This window comes from Apteryx mantelli, chromosome 39 (assembly GCF_036417845.1).
Source record: "Apteryx mantelli isolate bAptMan1 chromosome 39, bAptMan1.hap1, whole genome shotgun sequence".
Lineage (NCBI taxonomy): Eukaryota > Metazoa > Chordata > Aves > Apterygiformes > Apterygidae > Apteryx > Apteryx mantelli.
Genome location: NC_090016.1, coordinates 621,901 through 647,450, shown reverse-complemented (window position 1 = coordinate 647,450; position 25,550 = coordinate 621,901). Strand labels below are relative to the sequence as shown.

Here is a 25,550-nt window from a genome sequence, read left to right as displayed (position 1 = left end):
TCCCCCCGATCCCCTCAACTGCCCCCCATTCGCCCTCTTTGCGCCCCCCCACCTGCTTCAAGCTGCCCCGAGGGGGGTTTTGGGGGCGCCAATTGCCCCCCCAATCCCCTCAACTGCCCCCCAACCTGCTCAGTTGCCCCCCCAACCCCCTCAACTGCCCCCTTATCCCCTCTATTGCCCCCCCAACCCCCTCAGCTGCCCCCCCGATCCCCTCAACTGCCCCCCATTCGCCCTCTTCGCACCCCCCCACCCGCTTCAAGCTGCCCCAAGGGGGGGTTTTAGTGGTGCTAATTGCCCCCCGACCCCCTCAACTGCCCCCCTGACCCGCTCAATTGCCCCCGATCTCCTCAACTGCCCCCCATTCGCCCTCTTCACGCCCCCCCACCCGCTTCAAGCTGCCCCGAGGGGGGTTTTGGGGGCGCCAACTGCCCCCCAACCCCCTCAACTGCCCCCCAACCCCCTCAACTGCCCCCCAACCTGCTCAGTTGCCCCCCCAACCCCCTCAACTGCCCCCTTATCCCCTCTATTGCCCCCCCAACCCCCTCAGCTGCCCCCCTGATCCCCTCAACTGCCCCCCATTCGCCCTCTTCGCGCCCCCCCACCCGCTTCAAGCTGCCCCGAGAGGGGGTTTTGGGGGCGCCAACTGCCCCCCGACCCCCTCAACTGCCCCCCCAACCCCCTTTTTACCCCCCCCCACCCCCCTTTTTGCCCCCCGCCAGGCCTCGCTGGACGCGGTGACCCTGCAGGGCTCCCTGCTGCTGCAGCACCTGCTGCACTTCGAGGCGCCGGCGGCCGTTTTGGGGGGGCTGCAAGCGTTGCCCCCCCCGGCCCTGGCCGCCCTGGCGCGCAGCGGCCCCGGCAGCCGCGTGTGGGACGCCGTGCTCGCCTCGCCCGCCGTGGCCCCCCGGCGCCGCCGGCGCCTGCTGCGCAAGCTCCGGGTGAGGGCCGCTTCCGGGGCCGGGATCCCCCCGGGTTGGGGCGGTTTCGGGGCCGAATCCCTCCGTTTGGGGCGGTTTCGGGGCCGGATTCCTCCGTTTTGGACAGTTTGGGGTTTGAATTCCTCCATTTCGGACGGTTTCGGGGCTGATTTCCTCCATTTTGGACGGTTTCGGGCCGGATTCCTCCCTTTGGGGCGGTTTCAGGGCCGGATTCCTCCATTTTGGACGGTTTTGTGGCTGAATTTCTCCTTTTGGCGCGGTTTCGGGGGCCAAAACCTCCATTTTGGATGGTTTGGGAGCTGAATTCCTCCGTTGTGGACGGTTTCGGGGCCGAATTCCCCCCATTTGGGGCGGTTTCGGGGCCGGATCCTCCATTTTGGACGGTTTGGGGGCTGAATCGCCCCCGTTTCGGACGGCCGCCCTGGCGCGCAGCGGCCCCGGCAGCCGCGTGTGGGACGCCGTGCTCGCCTCGCCCGCCGTGGCCCCCCGGCGCCGCCGGCGCCTGCTGCGCAAGCTCCGGGTGAGGGCCGCTTCCGGGGCCGGGATCCCCCCGGGTTGGGGCGGTTTCGGGGCCGAATCCCTCCGTTTGGGGCGGTTTCAGGGCCGAATTCCTCCGTTTTGGACGGTTTCGGGGCTGATTTCCTCCATTTTGGACGGTTTCGGGGCCGAATCCCTCCATTTTGGGCGGTTTCGGGGACAAATCCTCCATTTCGGACGGTTTTGGGGCCTATTTCCTACACTTTGGACGTTTTTAGGGCCGATTTCCTCCATTTTGGACGGTTTCGGGGCTGAATTCCTCCATTTTGGACGGTTTCGGGGCCGGATTCCTCCATTTTGGACGGTTTCGGGGCTGAATCCCCCTGTCCGGGGCAGTTTTGGGGCCGATTTCCTCCATTTTGGACGGTTTTGGGGCTGAATTTCTCCTTTTGGCGCGGTTTCGGGGGCCAAAACCTCCATTTTGGATGGTTTGGGAGCTGAATTCCTCCGTTGTGGACGGTTTCGGGGCCGAACTCCCCCCATTTGGGGCGGTTTCGGGGCCGAATTCCTCCATTTTGGAGGGTTTCGGGCCGATTTCCTCCATTTTGGAGGGTTTCGGGGCCGATTTCCTCCATTTTGGAGGGTTTCGGGGCCGATTTCCTCCATTTTAGACGGTTTCGGGGCCGGATTCCTCCATTTTGGACGGTTTCGGGGCCGGATTCCTCCATTTTGGACGGTTTCGGGGCCGGATTCCTCCATTTTGGACGGTTTCGGGGCCGGATTCCTCATTTTGGACGGTTCGGGGCCGGATTCCTCCATTTTTGGACGGTTTGGGGCCGGATTCCTCATTTTGGACGGTTTGGGGGCCGGATTCCTCCATTTTGGACGGTTTGGGGGCCGGATTCCTCCATTTTGGCCGGTTTTGTGGCTGAATTTCTCCTTTTGGCGCGGTTCCGGGGGCCAAAACCTCCATTTTGGGCGGTTTGGGAGCTGAATTCCTCCGTTGTGGACGGTTTCGGGGCCGAATTCCCCCCATTTGGGGCGGTTTCGGGGCCGAATCCTCCATTTTGGACGGTTTGGGGGCTGAATCGCCCCCGTTTCGGACGGCCGCCCTGGCGCGCAGCGGCCCCGGCAGCCGCGTGTGGGACGCCGTGCTCGCCTCGCCCGCCGTGGCCCCCCGGCGCCGCCGGCGCCTGCTGCGCAAGCTCCGGGTGAGGGCCGCTTCCGGGGCCGGGATCCCCCCGGGTTGGGGCGGTTTCGGGGCCAAATCCCTCCGTTTGGGGCGGTTTCGGGGCCGATTTCCTCCGTTTTGGAGGGTTTCGGGGCTGATTTCCTCCATTTTGGATGGTTTCAGGGCCGAATCCCTCCATTTTGGATGGTTTCGGGGCCGATTTCCTCCATTTTGGATGGTTTCGGGGCCGATTTCCTCTATTTTGGATGGTTTTGGGGCTGAATCCCCCCCGTCCGGGGCAGTTTCGGGGCCGTTCCTCCGTTTTGGACGGTTTTGGGGCCAGATTCCTCAATTTTGGACGGTTTTGGGGCCAGATTCCTCAATTTTGGACGGTTTTGGGGCCAGATTCCTCCATTTTGGACGGTTTCGGGGCTGAATTCCTCCATTTTGGACACTTTTGGGGCCGAATTCCTCTGTTTTGGATGGTTTCGGGGCCGAATTCCTCCATTTTGGACACTTTCGGGGCCGATTTCCTCCATTTTGGACGGTTTCGGGGCCAAATTCCTCCATTTTGGACGGTTTCGGGGACATTTCCTCCATTTTGGACGGTTTGGGGCCGATTTCCTCCATTTGGGGCGGTTTCGGGGCCGAATCCCTCCATTTGGGGCGGTTTCAGGGCCGGATTCCTCCATTTTGGGCGGTTTCGGGGCCGATTTCCTCCATTTTGGATAGTTTCGGGGCCAGATTCCTCCATTTTGGACGGTTTTCGGGGACAAATCCTCCATTTTGGACAGTTTGGGGGCCGAATTCCTCCATTTCGGATGGTTTCGGGGTCGGTTTCCTCCATTTGGGGCGGTTTCGGGGCCGAATCCCTCCGTTTGGGGCGGTTTCAGGGCCGGATTCCTCCATTTTGGACGGTTTTGTGGCTGAATTTCTCCTTTTGGCGCGGTTTCGGGGGCCAAAACCTCCATTTTGGATGGTTTGGGAGCTGAATTCCTCCGTTGTGGACGGTTTCGGGGCCGAATTCCCCCCATTTGGGGCGGTTTCGGGGCCGATTTCCTCCAGTTTGGGCGGTTTCGGGGCCGATTTCCTCCATTTTGGGCGGTTTCAGGGCCGGATTCCTCCATTTTGGACGGTTTGGGGGCCGATTTCCTCCGTTTGGGGCGGTTTCGGGGCCAAATTCCTCCGTTTGGGGCGGTTTCGGGGCCGATTTCCTCCATTTTGGGCGGTTTCAGGGCCGGATTCCTCCATTTTGGCCGGTTTTGTGGCTGAATTTCTCCTTTTGGCGCGGTTCCGGGGGCCAAAACCTCCATTTTGGATGGTTTGGGAGCTGAATTCCTCCGTTGTGGACGGTTTCGGGGCCGAACTCCCCCCATTTGGGGCGGTTTCGGGGCCGAATCCTCCATTTTGGACGGTTTGGGGGCTGAATCGCCCCCGTTTCGGACGGCCCGCCCTGGCGCGCAGCGGCCCCGGCAGCCGCGTGTGGGACGCCGTGCTCGCCTCGCCCGCCGTGGCCCCCCGGCGCCGCCGGCGCCTGCTGCGCAAGCTCCGGGTGAGGGCCGCTTCCGGGGCCGGGATCCCCCCGGGTTGGGGCGGTTTCGGGGACAAATCCCTCCGTTTGGGGCGGTTTCGGGGCCGGTTTCCTCCGTTTTGGGCGGTTTGGGGGCCGAATTCCTCCATTTTGGACGGTTTTGGGGCCGAATTCCTCCATTTTGGGACGGTTTCGGGGCCGAATCCCTCCGTTTTGGACGGTTTCGGTGCTAAATCCTCCATTTTGGACGGTTTCGGGGCCGGATTCCTCCGTTTTGGACGGTTTCGGGGCCGGATTCCTCCGTTTTGGACGGTTTCGGGGCCGGATTCCTCCGTTTTGGACGGTTTCGGGCCGGATTCCTCCGTTTTGGACGGTTTCGGGGCCGGATTCCTCCATTTTGGACGGTTTCGGGGCCGGATTCCTCCATTTTGGACGGTTTGGGGGCCGGATTCCTCCGTTTGGGGCGGTTTCAGGGCCGGATTCCTCCGTTTGGGGCGGTTTCGGGGCCGAATTCCTCCATTTTGGATGGTTTTAGGGCCAAATTCCTCCATTTTGGATGGTTTTAGGGCCAATTTCCTCCATTTTGGATGGTTTTGGGGCTGAATCCCCCCCGTTCGGGGCAGTTTCGGGGCTGAATTTCTCCATTTTGGAGGGTTTTGGTGCCGATTTCCTCCGTTTTGGACGGTTTCGGGGCCGAATCCCTCCGTTTCGGACGGTTTCGGGGCCGAATCCCCCCCGTCCGGGGCAGTTTCGGGGCCGGTTTCCTCCGTTTTGGACGGTTTCGGGGCCGAATCCCTCCATTTGGGGCGGTTTCGGGGCGGATTCCTCCATTTTGGACGGTTTTGTGGCTGAATTTCTCCTTTTGGCGCGGTTTCGGGGGCCAAAACCTCCATTTTGGATGGTTTGGGAGCTGAATTCCTCCGTTGTGGACGGTTTCGGGGCCGAATTCCCCCCATTTGGGGCGGTTTCGGGGCCGAATCCTCCGTTTTGGACGGTTTGGGGGCTGAATCGCCCCCGTTTCGGACGGCCGCCCTGGCGCGCAGCGGCCCCGGCAGCCGCGTGTGGGACGCCGTGCTCGCCTCGCCCGCCGTGGCCCCCCGGCGCCGCCGGCGCCTGCTGCGCAAGCTCCGGGTGAGGGCCGCTTCCGGGGCCGGGATCCCCCCGGGTTGGGGCGGTTTCGGGGACAAATCCCTCCGTTTGGGGCGGTTTGGGGGCCGAATTCCTCCGTTTTGGACGGTTTGGGGGCCGAATTCCTCCGTTTTGGACGGTTTCGGGGCTGATTTCCTCCATTTTGGACGGTTTCAGGGCCGAATCCCTCCATTTTGGGCGGTTTCGGGGACAAATCCTCCATTTCGGACGGTTTTGGGGCCTATTTCCTACACTTTGGACGTTTTTAGGGCCGATTTCCTCCATTTTGGACGGTTTCGGGGCTGAATTCCTCCATTTTGGATGGTTTCGGTGCCGATTTCCTCCATTTTGGATGGTTTCAGGGCCGGATTCCTCCATTTTGGACGGTTTGGGGGCCGAATTCCTCCGTTTGGGGCGGTTTCAGGGCCGGATTCCTCCATTTTGGGCGGTTTTGTGGCTGAATTTCTCCTTTTGGCGCGGTTCCGGGGGCCAAAACCTCCATTTTGGATGGTTTGGGAGCTGAATTCCTCCGTTGTGGACGGTTTCGGGGCCGAATTCCCCCCATTTGGGGCGGTTTCGGGGCCGAAATCCTCCATTTTGGACGGTTTGGGGGCTGAATCGCCCCCGTTTCGGACGGCCGCCCTGGCGCGCAGCGGCCCCGGCAGCCGCGTGTGGGACGCCGTGCTCGCCTCGCCCGCCGTGGCCCCCCGGCGCCGCCGGCGCCTGCTGCGCAAGCTCCGGGTGAGGGCCGCTTCCGGGGCCGGGATCCCCCCGGGTTGGGGCGGTTTCGGGACAAATCTCTCCGTTTGGGGCGGTTTCGGGGCCGATTTCCTCCGTTTTGGATGGTTTTAGGGCCGATTTCCTCCATTTTGGACGGTTTTGGGGCTGAATCCCCCCCGTTCGGGGCAGTTTCGGGGCTGAATTTCTCCATTTTGGAGGGTTTTGGTGCCGATTTCCTCCGTTTTGGACGGTTTCGGGGCCGGATTCCTCCATTTTGGACGGTTTCGGGGCTGAATTCCTCCATTTTGGACACTTTTGGGGCCGAATTCCTCTGTTTTGGATGGTTTCGGGGCTGAATTCCTCCATTTTGGACAGTTTCGGGGCCAAATTCCTCCATTTTGGACGGTTTCGGGGCTGATTTCCTCCATTTTGGACGGTTTCGGGCTGATTTCCTCCATTTTGGACGGTTTCGGGGCTGATTTCCTCCATTTTGGACGGTTTCGGGGCCGGATTCCTCCATTTTGGACGGTTTTGTGGCTGAATTTCTCCTTTTGGCGCGGTTCCGGGGGCCAAAACCTCCATTTTGGATGGTTTGGGAGCTGAATTCCTCCGTTGTGGACGGTTTCGGGGCCGAACTCCCCCCATTTGGGGCGGTTTCGGGGCCGAATCCTCCATTTTGGACGGTTTGGGGGCTGAATCGCCCCCGTTTCGGACGGCCGCCCTGGCGCGCAGCGGCCCCGGCAGCCGCGTGTGGGACGCCGTGCTCGCCTCGCCCGCCGTGGCCCCCCGGCGCCGCCGGCGCCTGCTGCGCAAGCTCCGGGTGAGGGCCGCTTCCGGGGCCGGGATCCCCCCGGCTTGGGGCGGTTTTGGGGCCGGATTCCTCCGTTTGGGGCGGTTTCGGGGCCGATTTCCTCCGTTTTGGACGGTTTCGGGGCTGGATTCCTCCATTTTGGACGGTTTGGGGGCCGAATTCCTCCGTTTGGGGCGGTTTCGGGGACAAATCCCTCCGTTCGGGGCGGTTTCGGGGACAAATCCCTCCGTTTGGGGCGGTTTCGGGGACAAATCCCTCCGTTTTGGATGGTTTCGGGGCCGGATCCCTCCATTTTGGACGGTTTTCGGGGACAAATCCTCCATTTCGGACGGTTTTGGGGCCTATTTCCTACACTTTGGACGTTTTTAGGGCCGATTTCCTCCATTTTGGACGGTTTCGGGGCTGAATTCCTCCATTTTGGATGGTTTCGGTGCCGATTTCCTCCATTTTGGATGGTTTCGGTGCCGATTTCCTCCATTTGGGGCGGTTTTCGGTGCCGATTTCCTCCATTTTGGACGGTTTCGGGGCTGAATCCCTCCGTTTTGGACGGTTTCGGGGCCGAATCCCTCCGTTTTGGGCGGTTTCGGGGCCGAATCCCTCCGTTTTGGGCGGTTTCGGGGCCGAATCCCTCCGTTTCGGGCGATTTCGGGGCCGAATCCCTCCGTTTCGGGCGATTTCGGGGCCGAATCCCTCCGTTTCGGGCGATTTCGGGGCCGAATCCCTCCATTTTGGGCGGTTTCGGGAACAAATCCTCCGTTTCGGGCGATTTCGGGGCCGAATCCCTCCGTTTCGGGCGATTTCGGGGCCGAATCCCTCCATTTTGGGCGGTTTCGGGAACAAATCCTCCATTTTGGACGGTTTCGGGGCCGGATTCCTCCATTTTGGACGGTTTCGGGGCCGGATTCCTCTATTTTGGACGGTTTCAGGGCCGGATTCCTCCATTTTGGACGGTTTCAGGGCCGGATTCCTCCATTTTGGACGGTTTCGGGGCTGAATTCCTCCATTTTGGACGGTTTTGTGGCTGAATTTCTCCTTTTGGCGCGGTTTCGGGGGCCAAAACCTCCATTTTGGATGGTTTGGGAGCTGAATTCCTCCGTTTTGGACGGTTTCGGGGCCGAATTCCCCCCATTTGGGGCGGTTTCGGGGCCGAATCCTCCATTTGGGACGGTTTGGGGGCTGAATCGCCCCCGTTTCGGACGGCCGCCCTGGCGCGCAGCGGCCCCGGCAGCCGCGTGTGGGACGCCGTGCTCGCCTCGCCCGCCGTGGCCCCCCGGCGCCGCCGGCGCCTGCTGCGCAAGCTCCGGGTGAGGGCCGCTTCCGGGGCCGGGATCCCCCCGGGTTGGGGCGGTTTCGGGGACAAATCCCTCCGTTTGGGGCGGTTTCGGGGCCGGATTCCTCCCTTTTGGACAGTTTGGGGTTTGAATTCCTCCATTTCGGACGGTTTCGGGGCTGATTTCCTCCATTTTGGGCGGTTTCGGGGCCAATTTCCTCCGTTTTGGACGGTTTCGGGGCCAATTTCCTCCGTTTTGGACGGTTTCGGGGCCGATTTCCTCCGTTTTGGATGGTTTCAGGGCTGAATCCTCCATTTTGGACGGTTTCGGGGCCGATTTCCTCCATTTTGGACGGTTTCGGTGCCAAATCCTCCATTTTGGGCGGTTTCGGGGCCGATTTCCTCCATTTTGGGCGGTTTCGGGGCCGATTTCCTCCATTTTGGACAGTTTCGGGGCCGATTTCCTCCATTTCGGATGGTTTCGGGGTCGAATCCCTCCATTTGGGGCGGTTTCAGGGCGGATTCCTCCATTTTGGACGGTTTTGTGGCTGAATTTCTCCTTTTGGCGCGGTTTCGGGGGCCAAAACCTCCATTTTGGATGGTTTGGGAGCTGAATTCCTCCGTTGTGGACGGTTTCGGGGCCGAATTCCCCCCATTTGGGGCGGTTTCGGGGCCGAATCCTCCATTTTGGACGGTTTGGGGGCTGAATCGCCCCCGTTTCGGACGGCCGCCCTGGCGCGCAGCGGCCCCGGCAGCCGCGTGTGGGACGCCGTGCTCGCCTCGCCCGCCGTGGCCCCCCGGCGCCGCCGGCGCCTGCTGCGCAAGCTCCGGGTGAGGGCCGCTTCCGGGGCCGGGATCCCCCCGGGTTGGGGCGGTTTCGGGGACAAATCCCTCCGTTTGGGGCGGTTTCGGGGCCGGATTCCTCCGTTTGGGGCGGTTTCGGGGCCAAATCCCTCCGTTTGGGGCAGTTTCGGGGACAAATTTTTCCGTTTGGGGCGGTTTCGGGGCCGATTTCCTCCGTTTTGGGGCGGTTTCGGGGCCGATTTCCTCCGTTTTGGATGGTTTCGGGGCCAATTTCCTCCATTTTGGGCGGTTTCGGGGCTGAATTCCTCCATTTTGGGCGGTTTTGGGGCTGAATTCCTCCATTTAGGGCGGTTTCGGGGCCGAATTCCTCCGTTTTGGATGGTTTCGGGGCTGAATTCCTCCGTTTGGGGCGGTTTTGGGGCTGAATTCCTTCGTTTCAGATGGTTTTGGAGCCAGATCCCCCCATTTTGGATGGTTTCAGGGCCGATTTCCTCCATTTTGGATGGTTTCGGGGCTGATTTTCTCCATTTGGGGCAGTTTCGGGGCCGATTTCCTCCATTTCAGACGGTTTGGGGTCTGAATTCCTCTATTTGGGGCAGTTTTGGGGCTGAATCTTCCGTTTCAGATGGTTTTGGAGCTGGATCCCCCCATTTTGGACGGGTTTGGGGCCGAATTCCTCCGTTTTGGACGGGTTTGGGGCTGAATCCCCCCCGTCCGGGGCAGTTTCGGGATGAATTTCTCCATTTTGGAGGGTTTTGGTGCTGATTTCCTCCATTTTGGACGGTTTCGGTGCCGAATCCTCCGTTTTGGATGTTTTCGGGGCTGGTTTCCTCCATTTCGGATGGTTTTGGGGCTGAATTCCTCCGTTTGGGGTGGTTTGGGGGCCGAATCCTCCATTTTGGACGGTTTCGGGGCCGATTTCCTCCATTTTGGACAGTTTTGGGGCTGAATTCCTCCGTTTGGGGCGGTTTCGGGGCCGGATCCCCCCATTTTGGATGGTTTCAGGGCCGAATTCCTCTATTTGGGGTGGTTTCCGGGCCGGATCCCCCCCCCCCCCGTTTCGGATGGTTTCAGGGCTGAATTTCTCCATTTTGGGGCGGTTTCGGGGCGGGATCCCCGCAGTTTGGGGCGGTTTTGGGGCCAAATCCTCCGTTTCAGATGGTTTTGGGGCTGAATTCTTCCATTTGGGGCAGTTTTGGGGCCGAATCCTGCGTTTCGGATGGTTTTGGGGCTGAATCCCTCCGTTTCGGGCATTTTCAGGGCCAGATTCCCCCGTCTGGGGCAGTTTTGGAGCCAAATTCTCCATTTGGGGCGGTTTCAGGGCCGAATCCCCATTTAGGGCATTTTTGGGGCCAAATCCTCCATTTCGGATGGTTTTTGGGGCTGAATCCCTTCATTTGGGGCGGTTTCGGGGCCAAATCCTCCATTTCGGATGGTTTTGGGGCTGAATTCCTCTATTTGGGGCAGTTTCGGGGCCGGATCCCCCCATTTTGGACAGTTTCAGGGCCAAGTTCCTCCACTTTGGATGGTTTTGGGGCTGAATTTCTCAGTTTGCGGCAGTTTCAGGACTGAATTCTCCATTTCAGACGGTTTCGGGGCCGAATCCCCCCGTCGGGGGGCGGTTGCAGAGCCAGATCCCCCCCCCCCCCCCCGTTTGGGGCGGTTTTGGGGTCAAAGCCTCCATTTTGGATGGTTTTGGGGGCTGAATTCCTCTGTTTGGGGCGGTTTTGGGGCCAATTCCTCCGTTTCGGATGGTTTCAGGGCTGAATCCCTCTGGGGAGGTTTCGGGGCCGAATCCTCCATTTTGGATGGTTTTGGGGCCAAATCCCCCTGTTTGGGGCGGTTTTGGGGCCAAATTCTCCATTTCGGATGGTTTTGGGGCTGAATTCCCCCCGTCGGGGGCAGTTTTGGGGCCAAATCCCCCTGTTTGGGGCGGTTTCGAGACCCCCCCACCCCCACCCTGAAGACTGGTGGAACAGTGCGATTTTGGCGCCTGCCCCCACCTGGGTGATGTCACTGCTCGCCTCGGCCCCGCCTTCCAGCATGTGACATCACTTCCTGCATTAACCCCGCCCCCCCACCCCCCTTTACAGGGTCACTTCCTGTCGCTGGCCTGTCACCGCAACGGCAGCCGGGTGCTGGACGCCGTCTGGGCGGTTTCTTCCGGCCCGGCCCGCGCCGCCATCGCCGCCGAGCTGGGTGAGTCGCGGGGACGGGGGAGGGGCCCAGGCGTCCGGGAGGGGCCCAGGCGTCCGGGAGCGACTGACACCGCGTTGCCTCCCGCAGCCGCCCAGCGGGAAGCGCTGCGGCGCGACCCCCACGGCCGCGGCGTCGCCTGGGCCTTGGCCCTCGACCTCTTCGCCCGCCGCCCCCGCGACTGGCAGCGGCTCCAGGCCGCCCCTGCCCGCCGCCGGGCCCTGCTGGCGGACATCTTGGAGGACTGACTCCTCCCACCCCCACCCCGGAGCAGCGGAGACAGCCGGCGCGGGGGGCGGAGAGGCACCCCGGCCCACCTTGGCGCCCTCCTGGAGGACCACGGGCCATAGAGAACGAGCGAGCGAGCGCTGGAGCAGTGCCGGAGGCTTCATGGTCGCCTGTTGGAGCACTGATGCCACCACCATAGAGATGGCGAATGAAACGATAGAGTGGCCCATACGCTTCAACCACCTGCTGGAGGACCAACCCTCTGGGAAACCATAGAGCCCAAAGATTGAGCGCTGGAAAGTCATCTCTGCTCCCATGTTGGAGGACTGACCCCCCAGGGCACCATAGAGACTTGCCACAGGACAACAGAATGTCACTGGGGGCCTGTTTAGACGACTGACTCAGAGAACCATAGAGACTGGGGATGGAGGAGCAGAGAGTCACCCAGAGCAGCTAATCTTAGTGGCTGTTGGGGAAGCACCACGGAGCTGCTGGAGGACTGTGGAGTAGAAAGTCACCCTGGCTGTGTGGCTCTCCTATGCTCTGGAGGACTACCACAGAGACCTTGGAGGACTGCTGGCCAGAAGAACCTGTGCCTTAGAGCTGCTGGAGGACCGAACGCCAGAGAGGATAGCCCTCAAAGCCCTTCTTAATGTAAGAACCATAGAGTTGTTGGGTAAACTCAGTGGGGGGGGTGGTGATAGGCGACACTCTGGTTCCTCTTCCCCAAGTCTTGTCTGCTCCCACCCGCCCCCATAGATATTTTTGTATAAATTGCTCTGTTTCTTTACGTTTGTCCCGTTTTCACCCCTGGGGGGAGGAGCCTGTCTTCCTTGGCTCCTCCCCTTTCCCATAATACACTTAGCCCCCTCCCCACCACCATTTTGGCCCAGCAATGAGTCCTCCAAGCCACCGGACTAGCGTTCAATGGCTCTTCAGGCTTTTATTAGAGAAACTGAGAAACAGGGGGCGGAGCTGGGGGGCAAGGGGTGGAGCCAGGGGGCAGGGGGCGGAGCCAGGGGGCGGGGCTCAGTGGCCGCAGGCCACCCTGGGGGCCGGGGGCCCCTCGAGGAGGTGGCGGAGGGCGGCGGAGAGGCTCAGCAGGCTCTGCCCCACGGCGCGCGTCAGGGCCGCCAGGACCCGCAGCAGCTTCCTGGAGGGGGGGGGGGGGCAGGGGGGGCAGGAGGGGCTCAGAGCTGCCCCACGGGACCCTCAACTGCCCTCGGCGTGGGGCAGGAGGAGACCCCCGTGGGGCAAGAGCTGCCCGGGTCATGCTTCTACCCCCAGAAGGGGCCTCACGGGGCAGAAACCCACCCTATGGGGCAGAAACTGGCCCTATGGGGCAGAAATTGACCCTATAGGGCAGAAACTGACCCTATGGGGCAGGAGAACTTTCTATGGGGCAAGACCTTTCTCCACCCCACCTCGCCCCCCATGGGCAGAAGACCCAACGGGGCTCCCTATGGGGCAGAAACCCACCCTATGGGGCAGAAACCGACCCTATGGGGCAGGAGAACCCTCTATGGGGCAAGACCTTTCTCCACCCCACCTCAACCCCCATGGGCAGAAGACCCAACGGGGCCAACACTACCGCCAACAGGGCTCCCTGTGGGGCAGAAACCGGCCCTATGGGGCAGAAACCAACCCTATGGGGTAGGAGAACCTTCTATGGGGCAAGACCTTTCTCCACCCCACCTCGCCCCCCATGGGCAGAAGACCCAACGGGGCCAACGCCGCCCCCAACGGGGCTCCCTATGGGGCAGAAACCCACCCTATGGGGCAGAAACCGACCCTATGGGGCAGGAGAACCCTCTATGGGGCAAGACCTTTCTCCACCCCACCCTCGCCCCCCATGGGCAGAAGACCCAACGGGGCCAACGCCGCCCCCAACGGGGCTCCCCGTGGGGCGGGACCCCCCCCCCACCCGTGGGTGCCCCCACCTACCGCAGCACCCGGTCGGGGCCCAGGCCCCCCAGGTCGCAGCGGAGGCCCCGCACGGCCGCCGTCACCCGCACTTGCCCCACCAGGTCGCGGGGGCTCGTCTTGGACAGGGCCACCGTCACCCGGGCCACCTCCTCGCCGCGGCGGGACCCCGGCGTCCGGGGCAGCTCCGGATCCCAACGGGACCCGAATAGCCCCGCCTGGGGGGTGGGGGGGGGAGGAGAGGGGGCAAAAAAAGGGGTTTGGGGGGGGCATTAGAAGGTCCTGGGGGGGCAACTGGGGGGCTTAGAGGGGGCAATAGGGGTTTTGGGGGGTTCCTGGGGTATCTGAAGGGTCCCGGAACGAATTTGGGGGGCTCTTAGGGGGTATTTGGGGGTCCCAGGGGGTATTTGGGGGCTCTTAGGGGGCATTTGGGGGCCCCAGGGGGCATTTGGGGGCTCTTAGGGGGCATTTGCAGGCCCCAGGGAGCATTTGGGGACCCCAGGGGGCATTTGGAGGCTCTTAGGGGGCATTTGGGGGCCCCAGGGGACATTTGGGGGGCTCCTGGTGGGTATTTGGGACTCCCAGGAGTATTTGGGGGGGTCTCAGGGAGTATTTGGGGGTATTTTGGGGCTCTCAAGGAGTATTTGGGGGTATTTAGGGGCTCCACGGGGGTAGTTGGGGGTATTTAGGGGCTTCCGGGGGGTATTTGGGGGGGGGTATTTGGGGGGGGCTCACCCGGGGGGGCTCCCAGGGGGTATTTGGGGGCTCCCAGGGAGTATTTGGGGGCTCTCAAGGGTATTTGGGTGCTCCCAGGGAGTATTTGGGGGTATTTAGGGGCTCCACGGGGGTAGTTGGGGAGTCTCAGGAGGTATTTAGGGGCTCCTAGGGGGTATTTAGGGGTATTTAGGGGCTCCTAGGGGGTATTTATGGGTATTTTGGGGCTCCCGGGGGGTATTTTGGGAGGATTTGGGGGGGGGGGTATTTCAGGAGGTGTATTTTTGGGGGGGGGGTATTTTTTGGGGGGGGGTCACTCTCACCCAGGGGGGCTCCCAGGGGGTATTTGGGGGCTCCCGGGGAGTATTTGGGGGTATTTGGGGGGGGGGTTAGGAGGTACTTTTGGGGGAGTATTTGGGGGGGCTCACTCACCCGGGGGGCTCCCAAGGGTATTTGGGGAGTCTCAGGGAGTATTTGGGGGTATTTAGGGGCTCCCAGGGGGTCTTTAGGGGTTCCTGGGGGGTATTTGGGGGTATTTAGGGGCTCCTGGGGGGTATTTGGGGGAATTTAGGGGCTCTCAAGGGGTATTTTGGGGCTCCCGGGAGGTATTTGGGGACTTCTGGGGGGTATTTGGGGCTCTCAAGGGGTATTTGGGGGTATTTAGGGGCTCCTGGGGGATAATATTTGGGGGTATTTAGGGGCTCTCAAGGGGTATTTTGGGGTATTTTGGGGCTCCCGGGGGGTATTTGGGGGCTCTCAATGAGTATTTGGGGGTATTTAGGGGCTCTCAGGGGGTATTTGGGGGTATTTAGGGGCTCTCAGGGGTATTTGGGGGTATTTTGGGGCTCCCGGGGGGTATTTGGGGGCTCTCAAGGAGTATTTGGGGGTATTTGGGGGCGCTCAAGGGGTATTTGGGGGTATTCGGGGAGTATTCGGGGGTATTCGGGGGGGTATTGGGGCGTCGCTCACCCGGGGGGGCTCCCAGCGCTGCCCCGGCGCCAGCGCCACGAGGGTCGCGTGCGGCTCCAGGGCGCCCAGGGGGTATTTGGGGGGTCTCAGGGGGTATTTGGGGGTATTTAGGGGCTCCCGGGGGGTATTTGGGGGTATTTAGGGGCTCTCAGGGGGTATTTGGGGGTATTTAGGGGCTCTCAAGGGGTATTTGGGGGTATTTAGGGGCTCCCGGGGGGTATTTGGGGAGTCTCAAGGAGTATTTGGGGGTATTTGGGGGCGCTCAAGGGGTATTCGGGGGTATTGGGGGAGTATTCGGGGGTATTCGGGGGGGTATTGGGGGCGTCGCTCACCCGGGGGGGCTCCCAGCGCTGCCCCGGTGCCAGCGCCACGAGGGTCGCGTGCGGCTCCAGGGCGCCCAGGGGGTATTTGGGGAGTCTCGGGGGTATTTGGGGGTATTTTGGGGCTCCCAGAGGGTATTTGGGAGGGAGTATTTAGGGGGTATTTTTTGGGGGGGGTATTGGGGCTCACCCAGGGGGGCTCCCAGAGGGTATTTGGGGGCTCCCGGGGGGTATTTGGGGGGTCTCAGGGGGTGTTTGGGGGTATTTAGGGGCTCCCGGGGAGTATTTGGGGCGCTCAAGGGGTATTTGGGGGTATTCGGGGAGTATTCGGGGGTATTCGGGGGGGTATTGGGGGCGTCGCTCACCCGGGGGGGCTCCCAGCGCTGCCCCGGCGCCAGCGCCACGAGGGTCGCGTGCGGCTCCAGGGCGCCCAGGGGGTATTTGGGGAGTCTCAGGGGGTATTTGGGGGTATTTAGGGGCTCCCGGGGGGTATTTGGGGGCTCTCAAGGAGTATTTGGGGGTATTTAGGGACTCCTGGGGGGTATTTGGGGGTATTTGGGGGCTCTCAGGGGGTATTTGGGGGTATTTAGGGGCTCCCGGGGGGTATTTGGGGGTATTTAGGGGCTCTCAGGGGGTATTTGGGGGTATTTAGGGGCTCCCGGGGGGTATTTGGGGGCTCTCAAGGAGTATTTGGGGGTATTTAGGGACTCCTGGGGGGTATTTGGGGGTATTTAGGGGCTCTCAAGGGGTATTTGGGGGTATTCGGGGAGTATTCGGGGGTATTCGGGGGGGTATTGGGGGCGTCGCTCACCCGGGGGGGCTCCCAGCGCTGCCCCGGCGCCAGCGCCACGAGGGTCGCGTGCGGCTCCAGGGCGCCCAGGGGGTATTTGGGGGGTCTCAGGGGGTATTTGGGGGTATTTAGGGGCTCTCAAGGGGTATTTGGGGGTATTTTGGGGCTCCCGGGGGGTATTTGGGGAGTCTCAAGGAGTATTTGGGGGTATTTAGGGGCTCCCAGGGAGTATTTGGGGGTATTTAGGGACTCCTGGGGGGTATTTGGGGGTATTTAGGGGCTCTCAAGGGGTATTTGGGGGTATTTTGGGGCTCCCGGGGGGTATTTGGGGAGTCTCAAGGAGTATTTGGGGGTATTTTGGGGCTCTCAAGGAGTATTTGGGGGTATTTAGGGGCTCTCAGGGGGTATTTGGGGGTATTTTGGGGCTCCCGGGGGGTATTTGGGGAGTCTCAGGGGGTATTTGGGGGTATTTTGGGGCGCTCAAGGGGTATTTGGGGGTATTTAGGGAGTATTCGGGGGGGATTGGGGGCGTCGCTCACCCGGGGGGGCTCCCAGCGCTGCCCCGGCGCCAGCGCCACGAGGGTCGCGTGCGGCTCCAGGGCGCCCAGGGGGTATTGGGGGGTCTCAGGGGGTATTTGGGGGTATTTAGGGGCTCCCGGGGGGTATTTGGGGACTCCCAGGGGCTATTTGGGGGTATTTTGGGGCGCTCAAGGGGTATTTGGGGGTATTCGGGGAGTATTTGGGGGTATTGGGGGGGGTATTGGGGGCGTCGCTCACCCGGGGGGGCTCCCAGCGCTGCCCCGGCGCCAGCGCCACGAGGGTCGCGTGCGGCTCCAGGGCGCCCAGGGCTCCGTCGCCCTCCAGCGCCGCCCCGTCCTCCGCCAGCACCAGCCTCACCGGCGCCCCCAGCCCCAGCGCCTCCCCCGCCTGCCGCCCCCCCGGGGGGCAATTAATGCCGCCCGCGGGGGCAAGCCAGGGCTCCCGGGGGCAATTAATGGCTCCCAGGGGGGCAACTGAGGAGTCCTGGGGGCAATTAATGCCTCCCGCGGGGGCAAGTAGAGGCCATGGGGGGCAATTAATGGCTCCCAGGGGCAATTGAGGGGTCCCGGGGGCAATTAGAGGCCCCGGGGGGGGCAATTAATGGTTCCCGGGGGCAATTAGAGGCCTGGGGGGGCAATTGAAGGGTCCCGGGGCAATTAGAGGCCCTGGGGGGGGGGCAATTGAGGGCTCCCGGAGGCAATTAATGGCTCCCAGGGGCAACTGAAAGGTCCCAGGGGCAATTAGAGGCCCAGGGAGAGCAATTAATGGCTCCCAAGGTCAATTAGAGGCCCAGGGGGGGCAATTGAGGGGTCCCAGGGGCAATTAGAGGCCCGGGGGGGGCAATTGAGGGCTCTCAGGGGCAATTGAGGGGTTCTGGGGGCAATTAATGGCTCCCGGGGGCAATTGAGGGGTCCCAGGGGCAATTAATGGCTCCCAGGGGCAAGTAGAGGCCCAGGGGGACAACTGAAGGGTCTCAGGGGCAATTGAAGGGTCCCGGGGGGGCAATTAATGGCTCCCGGGGGGGCAATTGAGGGGTCCTGGGGGGGCAATTGAGGGGTCCCGGGGGGGCAATTGAGGGGTCCCGGGGAGATAAGTAGATGTCCGGGGGGGCAATTAATAGGTCCCAGGGGCAATTAGAGGCCCGGGGGGGGCAATTAATGGCTCCCAGGGGCAATTAGAGGTCCAGGGGGGGCAATTAATGCCTCCCGTGGGCATGTGAGGGCTCCCGGGGGCAATTAATGGCTCCTGGGGGCAATTGAGAGGTCTCAGGGGCAATTAGACATCCAGGGGGGCAATTAGAGGCCCAGGGGGTCAATTGAGGGCTCCCGGGGGCAATTAGAGGCCATGGGGGGCAATTAATGGCTCCCAGGGGCAATTGAGGGGTCCCGGGGCAATTAATGCCTCCCGGGGGGGCAAGTGAGGGCTCCCGGGGGCAATTAGAGGCCCAGGGGGGGCAGTTGAGGGCTCTCAGGGGCAATTGAGGGCTCCCAGGGGCAATTACAGGCCATGGGGGGGGTAATTAATGCTTCCCGGGGGCAATTAGAGGTCTGGTGGGGCAATTGAGGGGTCCCAGGGGCAATTAGAGGTCCAGGGGGGCAATTAATGGTTCCCAGGGGCAATTAGTGCCTCCCGTGGGGGCAAGTAGAGGCCCGGGGGGGCAATTGAGGGGTCCCAGGGGCAATTGAGGGATCCCAGGGGGGCAAGTGAAGGCCATGGGGGGGCAAGTGAAGGCCATGGGGGGGCAAGTGAAGGGTCCCAGGGGCAATTCAGGGCTCCCACAGGCAATTAGAGGCCCAGGGAGGGCAATTAATAGGTTCCAGGGGCAATTAGAGGTCCAGGGGGGCAATTGAGGGCTCCCAGGGGCAATTAGAGGCCATGGGGGGGCAATTAATGGTTCCCAAGGGCAATTAGAGGCCCAGGGGGGGCAGTTGAGGGCTCCAGGGGGCAATTAATGGGTCCCGGGGGTAATTAGAGGCCCAGGGGGACAATTAATGGCTCCTAGGGGGGCAAGTGAGGGCTCCCGCGGGCAATTAGAGGCCATGGGGGGGGCAATTAATGGATCCCAGGGGCAACTAAGGGGTCCCAGGGACAAGTAGAGGTCTAGGGGGGGCAATTAATGCCTCCCAGGGAGGCAAGTGAAGGCTCCCAGGGGCAATTAGACATCCAGGGGGGCAATTAGAGGTCCCGGGGGGCAGTTGAGGGGTCTCAGGGGCAATTAGAGGCCTGGGGAGGGCAATTAATAGCTCTCGGGGGCAATTAGAGGCCCTGGGGGGGCAATTGAAGGGTCCCAGGGGCAATTGAGGGCTCCCACAGGCAATTAGAGGCCCAGGGAGAGCAATTAATAGGTTCCAGGGGCAATTAGAGGTCTAGGGGGGCAATTGAGGGCTCCCAGGGGCAATTAGAGGCCCAGAGAGGGCAATTAATGCCTCCCGCGGGCAATTAATGCCTCCCGCAGGGGCAAGTAGAGGTCATGGGGGGCAATTAATGGCTCCCGGGGCAATTGAGGGCTCCCAGGGGGCAAGTAGAGGTCTGGGGGGGGGTCTCAGGGGCAATTAGAGGTCCAGGGGGCAATTAGTAGCCCCGTGGGGGCAAGTGAGGGCTCCCGGGGGCAATTGAGGGGTCCTGAGGGCAATTGAGGGGTCCAGAGGGGGCAACTGAGGGCTCCCGGGGGCAAGTAGAGGCTTGGGGGGCAATTAATGGGTCCCGAGGGCAATTAGAGGCCCAGGGGGGCAAGTGAGGGCTCCCAGGGGCAATTAGAAGCCCGGGGGGGGCAATTAATGGCTCCTGGGGGCAATTAGAGGCCCGGGGGGCAATTAGAGGTCCAGAGGGGGGCAACTGAGGGGTCCTGGGGGCAATTGAAGGGTCCCAGGGGCAATTAGAGACCCAGGGGGGCAATTAATGGCTCCGGGGGGGCAATTGAGGGATCCCAGGAGCAATTAGAGGCCCAGGGGCGCAATTAAGGGCTCCAGGGGGCAATTAATGGGTCCCGAGGGCAATTAGAGGCCTGGGGGGGGCAGTTGAGGGATCTCAGGAGCAATTGAGGGGTCCTGGGGGCAACTGAGGGGTCCCAGGGGCAATTAGAGGTCCAGGGGGGCAATTAGAGGCCATGGGGGGGCAATTAATGGCTCCTAGGGACAATTAGAGGCCCAGGGGGGCAACTAGAGATCCAGAGGGGGCAGTTAAGGGGTCCCAGGGGCAATTGAGGGCTCTCGGGGGCAATTAATGGGTCCCAAGGGCAATTAGAGGCCCAGGGGGGCAATTAAGGGCTCCCAGGGGGGCAATTAGCAGCCTACAGAGCACAAGTGAGGGATCCAAGGGGCAATTACAGGTTGGGGGGGAAATTAATGGGTCAGAGGGGCAATTAGAGGCCCTGGGGGGCAAGTGAGGGCTCCTGGGGGCAATTAATGGCTCCCAGGGGCAATTAGGAGGCCCAGGGGGGCAATTAGAGGTCCGGGGGGGGGCAGTTGAGGGATCTCAGGGGTAATTAGAGGCCCAGGGAGGGCAATTAATGGGTCCTACGGGCAATTAGAGGCCCGGGGGGGGCAATTGAAGGGTCTCAGGGGCAATTGAGGGGTCCCGGGGGCAATTAGCAGCCTACAGAGACCCGGGGGGGCAATTAGAGGCCCGGGGGGGGGAAGGAGCAACTGAGGCATCCCGGGGCAATTAGCGGGACCTTAGGGGTAATTGAAGGGTCCGGGGGGTAATTGAGGCCCCGGGGGGTAATTAAAAGTCTCGGGGGGTAATTAAGGGTCTCAGGGGGCAATTAGGGGTCTCGGGGGGGCAATTAAGGGCCCCGGGGGGGGCAATTGCCCCTCACCTGCTCCCGCAGCTCCTCCAGGCTGGCGGCCATCAGCCCCGCAGCCGCCCGCGCCGGTGGTCGCAGACCCAAAATGCCGCGGGGGCGGGGCCGGCGGGGCCCAGGCGCGGCGGGCTACGGACCTATTGGACGGGACCCGGGGGGAGGGCGGATGTGACGTCACGCCGCCCGGAGGCGGGCGCACTCCCCCCTCCCAACATGGCCGCCCGCACTGGGGGTCCGCCATCAAGATGGCCGCGCCCATGGCGGGGGGGGGGAAGGAACGACCACCGCCAACAGCAAAATGGCGGCCCCGTCTCCTCCCCCCCCCCCAACCTCCGCGACCAACATGGCCGCCCCCAGCTCACCGCAGCATGTCCATGCCGCGGGCCCAGGCGTCCGGGAAGGGGCCCAGGCGTCCGGCAAAGGGACCCAGATGTCCGGGAAGGGACCAGGTGTCCGGGGAAGGGGCCCCTGGCGTCCGGAGAGAAGGGCCCAGGCGTCCGGGTCGAGCTCTGAACGCGGTTCCCAGGAGTCCGGGACAAACTCCAAGGGTCGCGGGGAGGGGCCCAGGAGTCCCGACCGAGGGGCGGGGGCACTGGCCCTTTAAGGGGCCCAGGCGTCCGGCGCCGCACCCTCCCTCCCCTCCCAACCCCCGCCCCGCCACGTGGGGGTCGCGGCGCTCAGGGACCAATCAGAAGCGCGTATGCAAATACGCCCGCGCAAGAGGGGGAAGCGGCGCTGAGCGCATGCGCGCCGAGCGGGGCGCGGTGGGCGGGACCGAGCGCCGCGCTGCCTGGCGCTCATTGGCCCGCTGCGCCGCTGCCCGCTCTCGCCATTGGCCGAGCGCCGTCCGCCGCGGGGGCGGTTCGCGGGCGCGCGGGCGGTGCCGGGAAGGAGAAGGAGGCGGCGCTAAGATGGCGGCGGTGGCGGCTCGCGGGCGGGCGCTTCAAGTGGGCGCTGGAGCTGGGGGCGGCGGGCCGGGGGGCAGGTGAGACCCGGGGGGGTCCGGGGGGGTCCCCGGGGCGGCCCCGCCCCCTCATCGCCGGCTCCTTCCCCGCAGGCCCCGCGGCGGCGCCGAAGCCCGCGGCCCCGTGGGCTACGCCGAGAAGCAGGTGCCGGATGGAGGCGTCCAGGAGACGGATCGGATCCTGGTGGAGAAGGTGGGAGTCGGCCCGGAGCCTGGGCCCCTTTTCCCGGGACGCCTGGGCCCCTTTTCCCGGACGCCTGGGCCCCCTTTTCCCGGACGCCTGGGCCCCTTTTCCCGGGACGCCTGGGCCCCTTTTCCGGACGCCTGGGCCCCTCACCCGGACGCCTGGGCCCTTCCTCCGCAGCGCTGCTGGGACGTGGCGCTGGGGCCGCTCAAGCAGATCCCCATGAACCTCTTCATCATGTACATGGCCGGCAACACCATCTCCATCTTCCCCGCATGATGGTCTGCATGATGGGCTGGCGCCCGCTCCAGGCCCTGCTCTCCCTCGGCACCAGTGAGTTACACCCCGCCGGCCTACAGGCGGCGGCGCCTGTTGTCGCTACAGCCGTCCCCGCGGCCCCACGTCCCTCACGGTTGTCCGCTTGCCCCTGCAAGGCACCTATATGGTTGTGGCTGCTACAGGCAGCGCCGCCTGTTGTTGCTACTGCCATCCCCGTGTGCCTACAGTCGTCCCCCACAGCCCCACGTCCCCTCACAGTTGTCTCCTTGTCCCTGTAGGCACCTGTATGGGTGCAGCTGCTACAGGCGGTGCCGCTTGTTGTCGCTACAGCCATCCCCGTGTGCCTACAGCCATCTGTATGGCCCCACATCCCGTCACGGTTGTTCTCATGACCCTGCAGGCACTTGCATGGTTGTGGCTGCTACAGACGCTGCTGCCTGTTGTCGCTACAGTCGGACCCATGTCCCTGTAGGCAGCCTTGTGCCCCCCCCGCCCCCCGCCATGGCCACCCTGTGTCCCCATGGTGCTTTCTGGGGGTCCCTGCGTTTGTCCCTATGGGGGCGGGTGCTACAGGCGGCGCCGCCTGTTGTCGCCACAGCCCGCTGCCCCCCCCCCCCCCCCCGCTGCAGTCCCCGGGCTCCTTGGTGGCGCCGCCCCGTCCCCACGCGCCCTCGCGGTTGTAGCTGCTCAATTCCTGGGGGAGGGGGAGGGTACAGCCGGCAGCGCCTGTTGCCCCTACAGTCGCCCCCTCCGTGCGCCGGCTGTTCCTCGCACTCCGGGTGACACCTCAACGCGTTTAATTGCTCTGTTTGCCTATAGTTGAGCGTGGGGTGCTGGGGGGGGGTGATGGGGTGGCGCGCGGGTGACGTCGCGCGGGTGACGGGCGGGTGACGGGCGGGTGACGGGCGGCGGTGCGGCAGCGTTGAAGGTGTTGGAGAGCTCGAGCCAGACGGCGCTGCAGGGCCTCGTGCTTCCTCGTGGGCAACGGGCTGGGGCTGGCGCTGGCGCTGTACAAGTGCCAGGCGATGGGGCTGCTGCCCACGCACGCGTCGATTGGCTGGCGTTCATCGCCCCGCCCCAGGTGAGCCCCGCCCCCTTTTTCCCCGGACGCCTGGGCCCCTTTTCCCGGACACCTGGGAACCAACCCCGGACGCCTGGGCCCCTTCCTGGGCGACTGGGAACCAACCCCGGACGCCTGGGCCCCTTCTCCCGGACGCCTGGGCCCCCTTTCTCCCGGACGCCTGGGCCCCTTTTCCCGGACGCCTGGGCCCCTTTTCCCGGACGCCTGGGCCCCTTCTCCCGGACGCCTGGGCCCCTTCTCCCGACGCCTGGGCCCCTTCTCCGGACACCTGGGAACCAACCCCGGACGCCTGGGCCCCTTCCTGGGCGACTGGGAACTGACCCCGGACGCCTGGCCCCCTTTTCCCCCGGACGCTGGGCCCCCTTTCCCCCGGACGCCTGGGCCCCCTTTCCCCCGGACGCCTGGCCCTTTTTTCCCCGGACGCCTGGGCCCTTTTCCCCGGACGCCTGGGCCCCTTTTCCCCGGACGCCTGGGCCCCTTTTCCCCCGGACGCCTGGGCCCTTCCCGGACACCTGGGCCCTTTCCCGGACACCTGGGCCCCTTCCTGGCGACTGGGCCCCTTTGCCGGACACCTGGGCCCCTTTTCCCGGACGCCTGGGCCCCTTCTCACCCGGACGCCTGGGCCCCTTCACCGGACGCCTGGGCCCCTTCACCCGGACGCCTGGGCCCCTTCACCCGGACGCCTGGGCCCCTTTGTTTGGGGGGGGGGGGGGTCGGGGGCTCCCCCGGACGCCGGGGCCCCCGCTGACCCCTCCCCCCCTCTCCCCTCCCCCGCAGCGCATGGAGTTCTCGGGGGGAGGCCTGGTGCTGTGACCCCTCTCCCCCCCCCCCCGCTCCGGGTGACCCCAATAAAGGCGACGGATGCAGCCGGCTCCGGGGGCGTTTTTTGGGGCGTTTTGGGGGGATTTGGGGGCGTTTCGGGGCGGTTTGGGGTCATTTCGGGGCAATTGGGAATTTGGGGCAATTGCTGGGCAGGTTTGGGGCTGTTTTGGGGCAAATTGGGGTGGTTTGGGGGCGATTCATGGGCGTTTTGGGGCAAATCGGGTGTTTTGGGGTATTTCGGCGCAATTCGGGGTCGTTTTGGGGCAATTCGGGGTCGTTTTGGGGCAATTCGGGGTCGTTTGGGGCAATCTCAGTATTTTGCGGTGATTCGGGGCCGTTTGGGGGCAATTCAAGGGTGTTTGGGGGGAATCGAGTGTTTGCGGACAATTCGGGGCCGTTTTGGGGCAATTCGGGGGTATTTTGGTACAATTTGGGGGCGTTTCGGGGCAATTCGGGGTCGTTTTGGGGCAATTTCAGGTTTTCGGGGCGATTTGGGCCGTTTTGGGGCAATTCAAGGCTGTTTGGGGGGAAATTGAGTGTTTTGGGGCAATTTGGGGCCTTTTTGGGGCGATTTGGGGGTATTTTGGTACAATTTGGGGTCGTTTCGGGGCAATTTGGGGTCCTTTTGGGGCAATCTCAGGTTTTTGGGGTGATTTGGGGCCGTTTTGGGGCGATTTGGGGCCATTTTGGGGCACTTCAAGGCTGTTTGGGGGGAAATCAGTGTTTTGGGGCAATTCGGGGCAGTTTTGGGAGCTTTAGGGTCATTTTGGGGCAATTTGTGTCCATTTTGGGGCAATTCAAGGCTGTTTTGGGAAATTGGGTGTTTGGGGGTAATTGGGGGCCATTTTGGGGAGGTTTTAGGGCTGTTTGGGGGGCAATTCAGGGCCGTTTTGGGGGGATTTGGGGCCGTTTTGGATCATTTTGGGGCAATTCAGGGGCATTTTTGGGGCGGTTTAGGGTCATTTGGGGGCAAATTGGGGCTGTTTTGGGGCAATCTGGGGCCGTTTTGGGGCAATCTGGGGCATTTCAGGACAATCTGGGCTGTTTTGGGGCAGTTGGGGCCATTTTGGGGCAGCTGCGGAGGCTGTTCGGGGGCAAATCGGGTGATTCGGGGCCATTTTGGGGCAACTTGGGGCTGTTTTGGGTCATTTTGGGGCAGCCAAGGTCCAGGTTGGGGCAATTTGGGGCTTTTCGGGGCAATTTGGGGCTTTTCTAAGGGAATTTGGAGCAGTTTTGGGGCAATTTGGGCCATTTTGGGGCAACCTGGACCCATTTTGGGGCAAATTGGGCCATTTCAGGGCAACCAGGACCCGTTTTGGGGCAATTTGGGCCATTTCAGGGTAACCAGGACCCATTCTGGGGGCAAATTGGGCCGTTTTGGGGCAACCAGGACCCGTTTTGGGGCAATTCGGGCCGTTTTGGGGCAACTGGGACCCGTTTTGGGGGCAATTTGGGCCGTTTTGGGGGGGCAATTCCCACCCATTCCCCCCCCCCCCCAAAACCACACAACAGCCCCGGCTGCTCCCAAACTCTTTTATTTGCCCCCCCAGCTGGGGGCAAAAAAACCCCCCCTCAGCTTGGGGGCAGGGGGGGGCAATTACCCCGGGGGGGGGGCAATTAGCCGGGGGGGGGGGGCTAACAACCCCCTTGCAGGCTAATTACCCCCCCAGGGGCTTAATTACCCCCCCGGGGCCAGGCGGGATTTGCCCCCCCCCCTTCCCGGAGGCGCAGTTCTCACCTGCCCCCCGGCCGGGGGGGGGGGGGGGGGGGGGAGATTTTCGCCCGCCGTTTCCGGGTTTTTTCTCCGTTTTTTTCCGGTTTTTTTTTTCTTCTGCTGTCGCCGGGGGGGGTTTTTGCCCCGGGGGGGGGCAGTTAATTGCCCCTGGGG

At 63.0% G+C, this 25,550-nt stretch overlaps 2 protein-coding genes and 1 long non-coding RNA gene across 3 annotated transcripts; 2 read left to right on the top strand and 1 right to left on the bottom strand.

The window, feature by feature from the left end:
• Positions 1-8,777: 8,777 nt before the first annotated feature.
• On the top strand, positions 8,778-12,064 carry LOC136995172 (uncharacterized). The gene is made up of 3 exons (XR_010886775.1): positions 8,778-8,877; positions 10,944-11,049; positions 11,137-12,064. It is a non-coding gene; the product is annotated as an uncharacterized lncRNA (long non-coding RNA).
• Positions 12,065-12,234: 170 nt separating this feature from the next.
• LOC136995157 (lipid transferase CIDEB-like) lies at positions 12,235-20,794 on the bottom strand. Its single transcript, XM_067314954.1, has 4 exons — positions 20,695-20,794; positions 20,348-20,469; positions 13,219-13,415; positions 12,235-12,427 (listed from the first exon to the last, which is right to left on the bottom strand). The coding sequence occupies exons 2-4, from the start codon at positions 20,378-20,380 to the stop codon at positions 12,304-12,306; spliced, it is 354 nt and encodes a 117-aa protein (XP_067171055.1). The 5' UTR covers positions 20,381-20,469; positions 20,695-20,794; the 3' UTR covers positions 12,235-12,303.
• Positions 20,795-21,212: 418 nt separating this feature from the next.
• EMC4 (ER membrane protein complex subunit 4) lies at positions 21,213-23,712 on the top strand. The gene is given in 8 exon segments (XM_067314953.1): positions 21,213-21,317; positions 21,390-21,489; positions 21,661-21,751; positions 21,754-21,813; positions 22,680-22,729; positions 22,731-22,806; positions 22,809-22,840; positions 23,618-23,712. Coding segments are annotated over 8 exon segments (519 nt in total). The 5' UTR covers positions 21,213-21,243; the 3' UTR covers positions 23,654-23,712.
• The last annotated feature ends 1,838 nt before the right edge of the window (positions 23,713-25,550 follow it).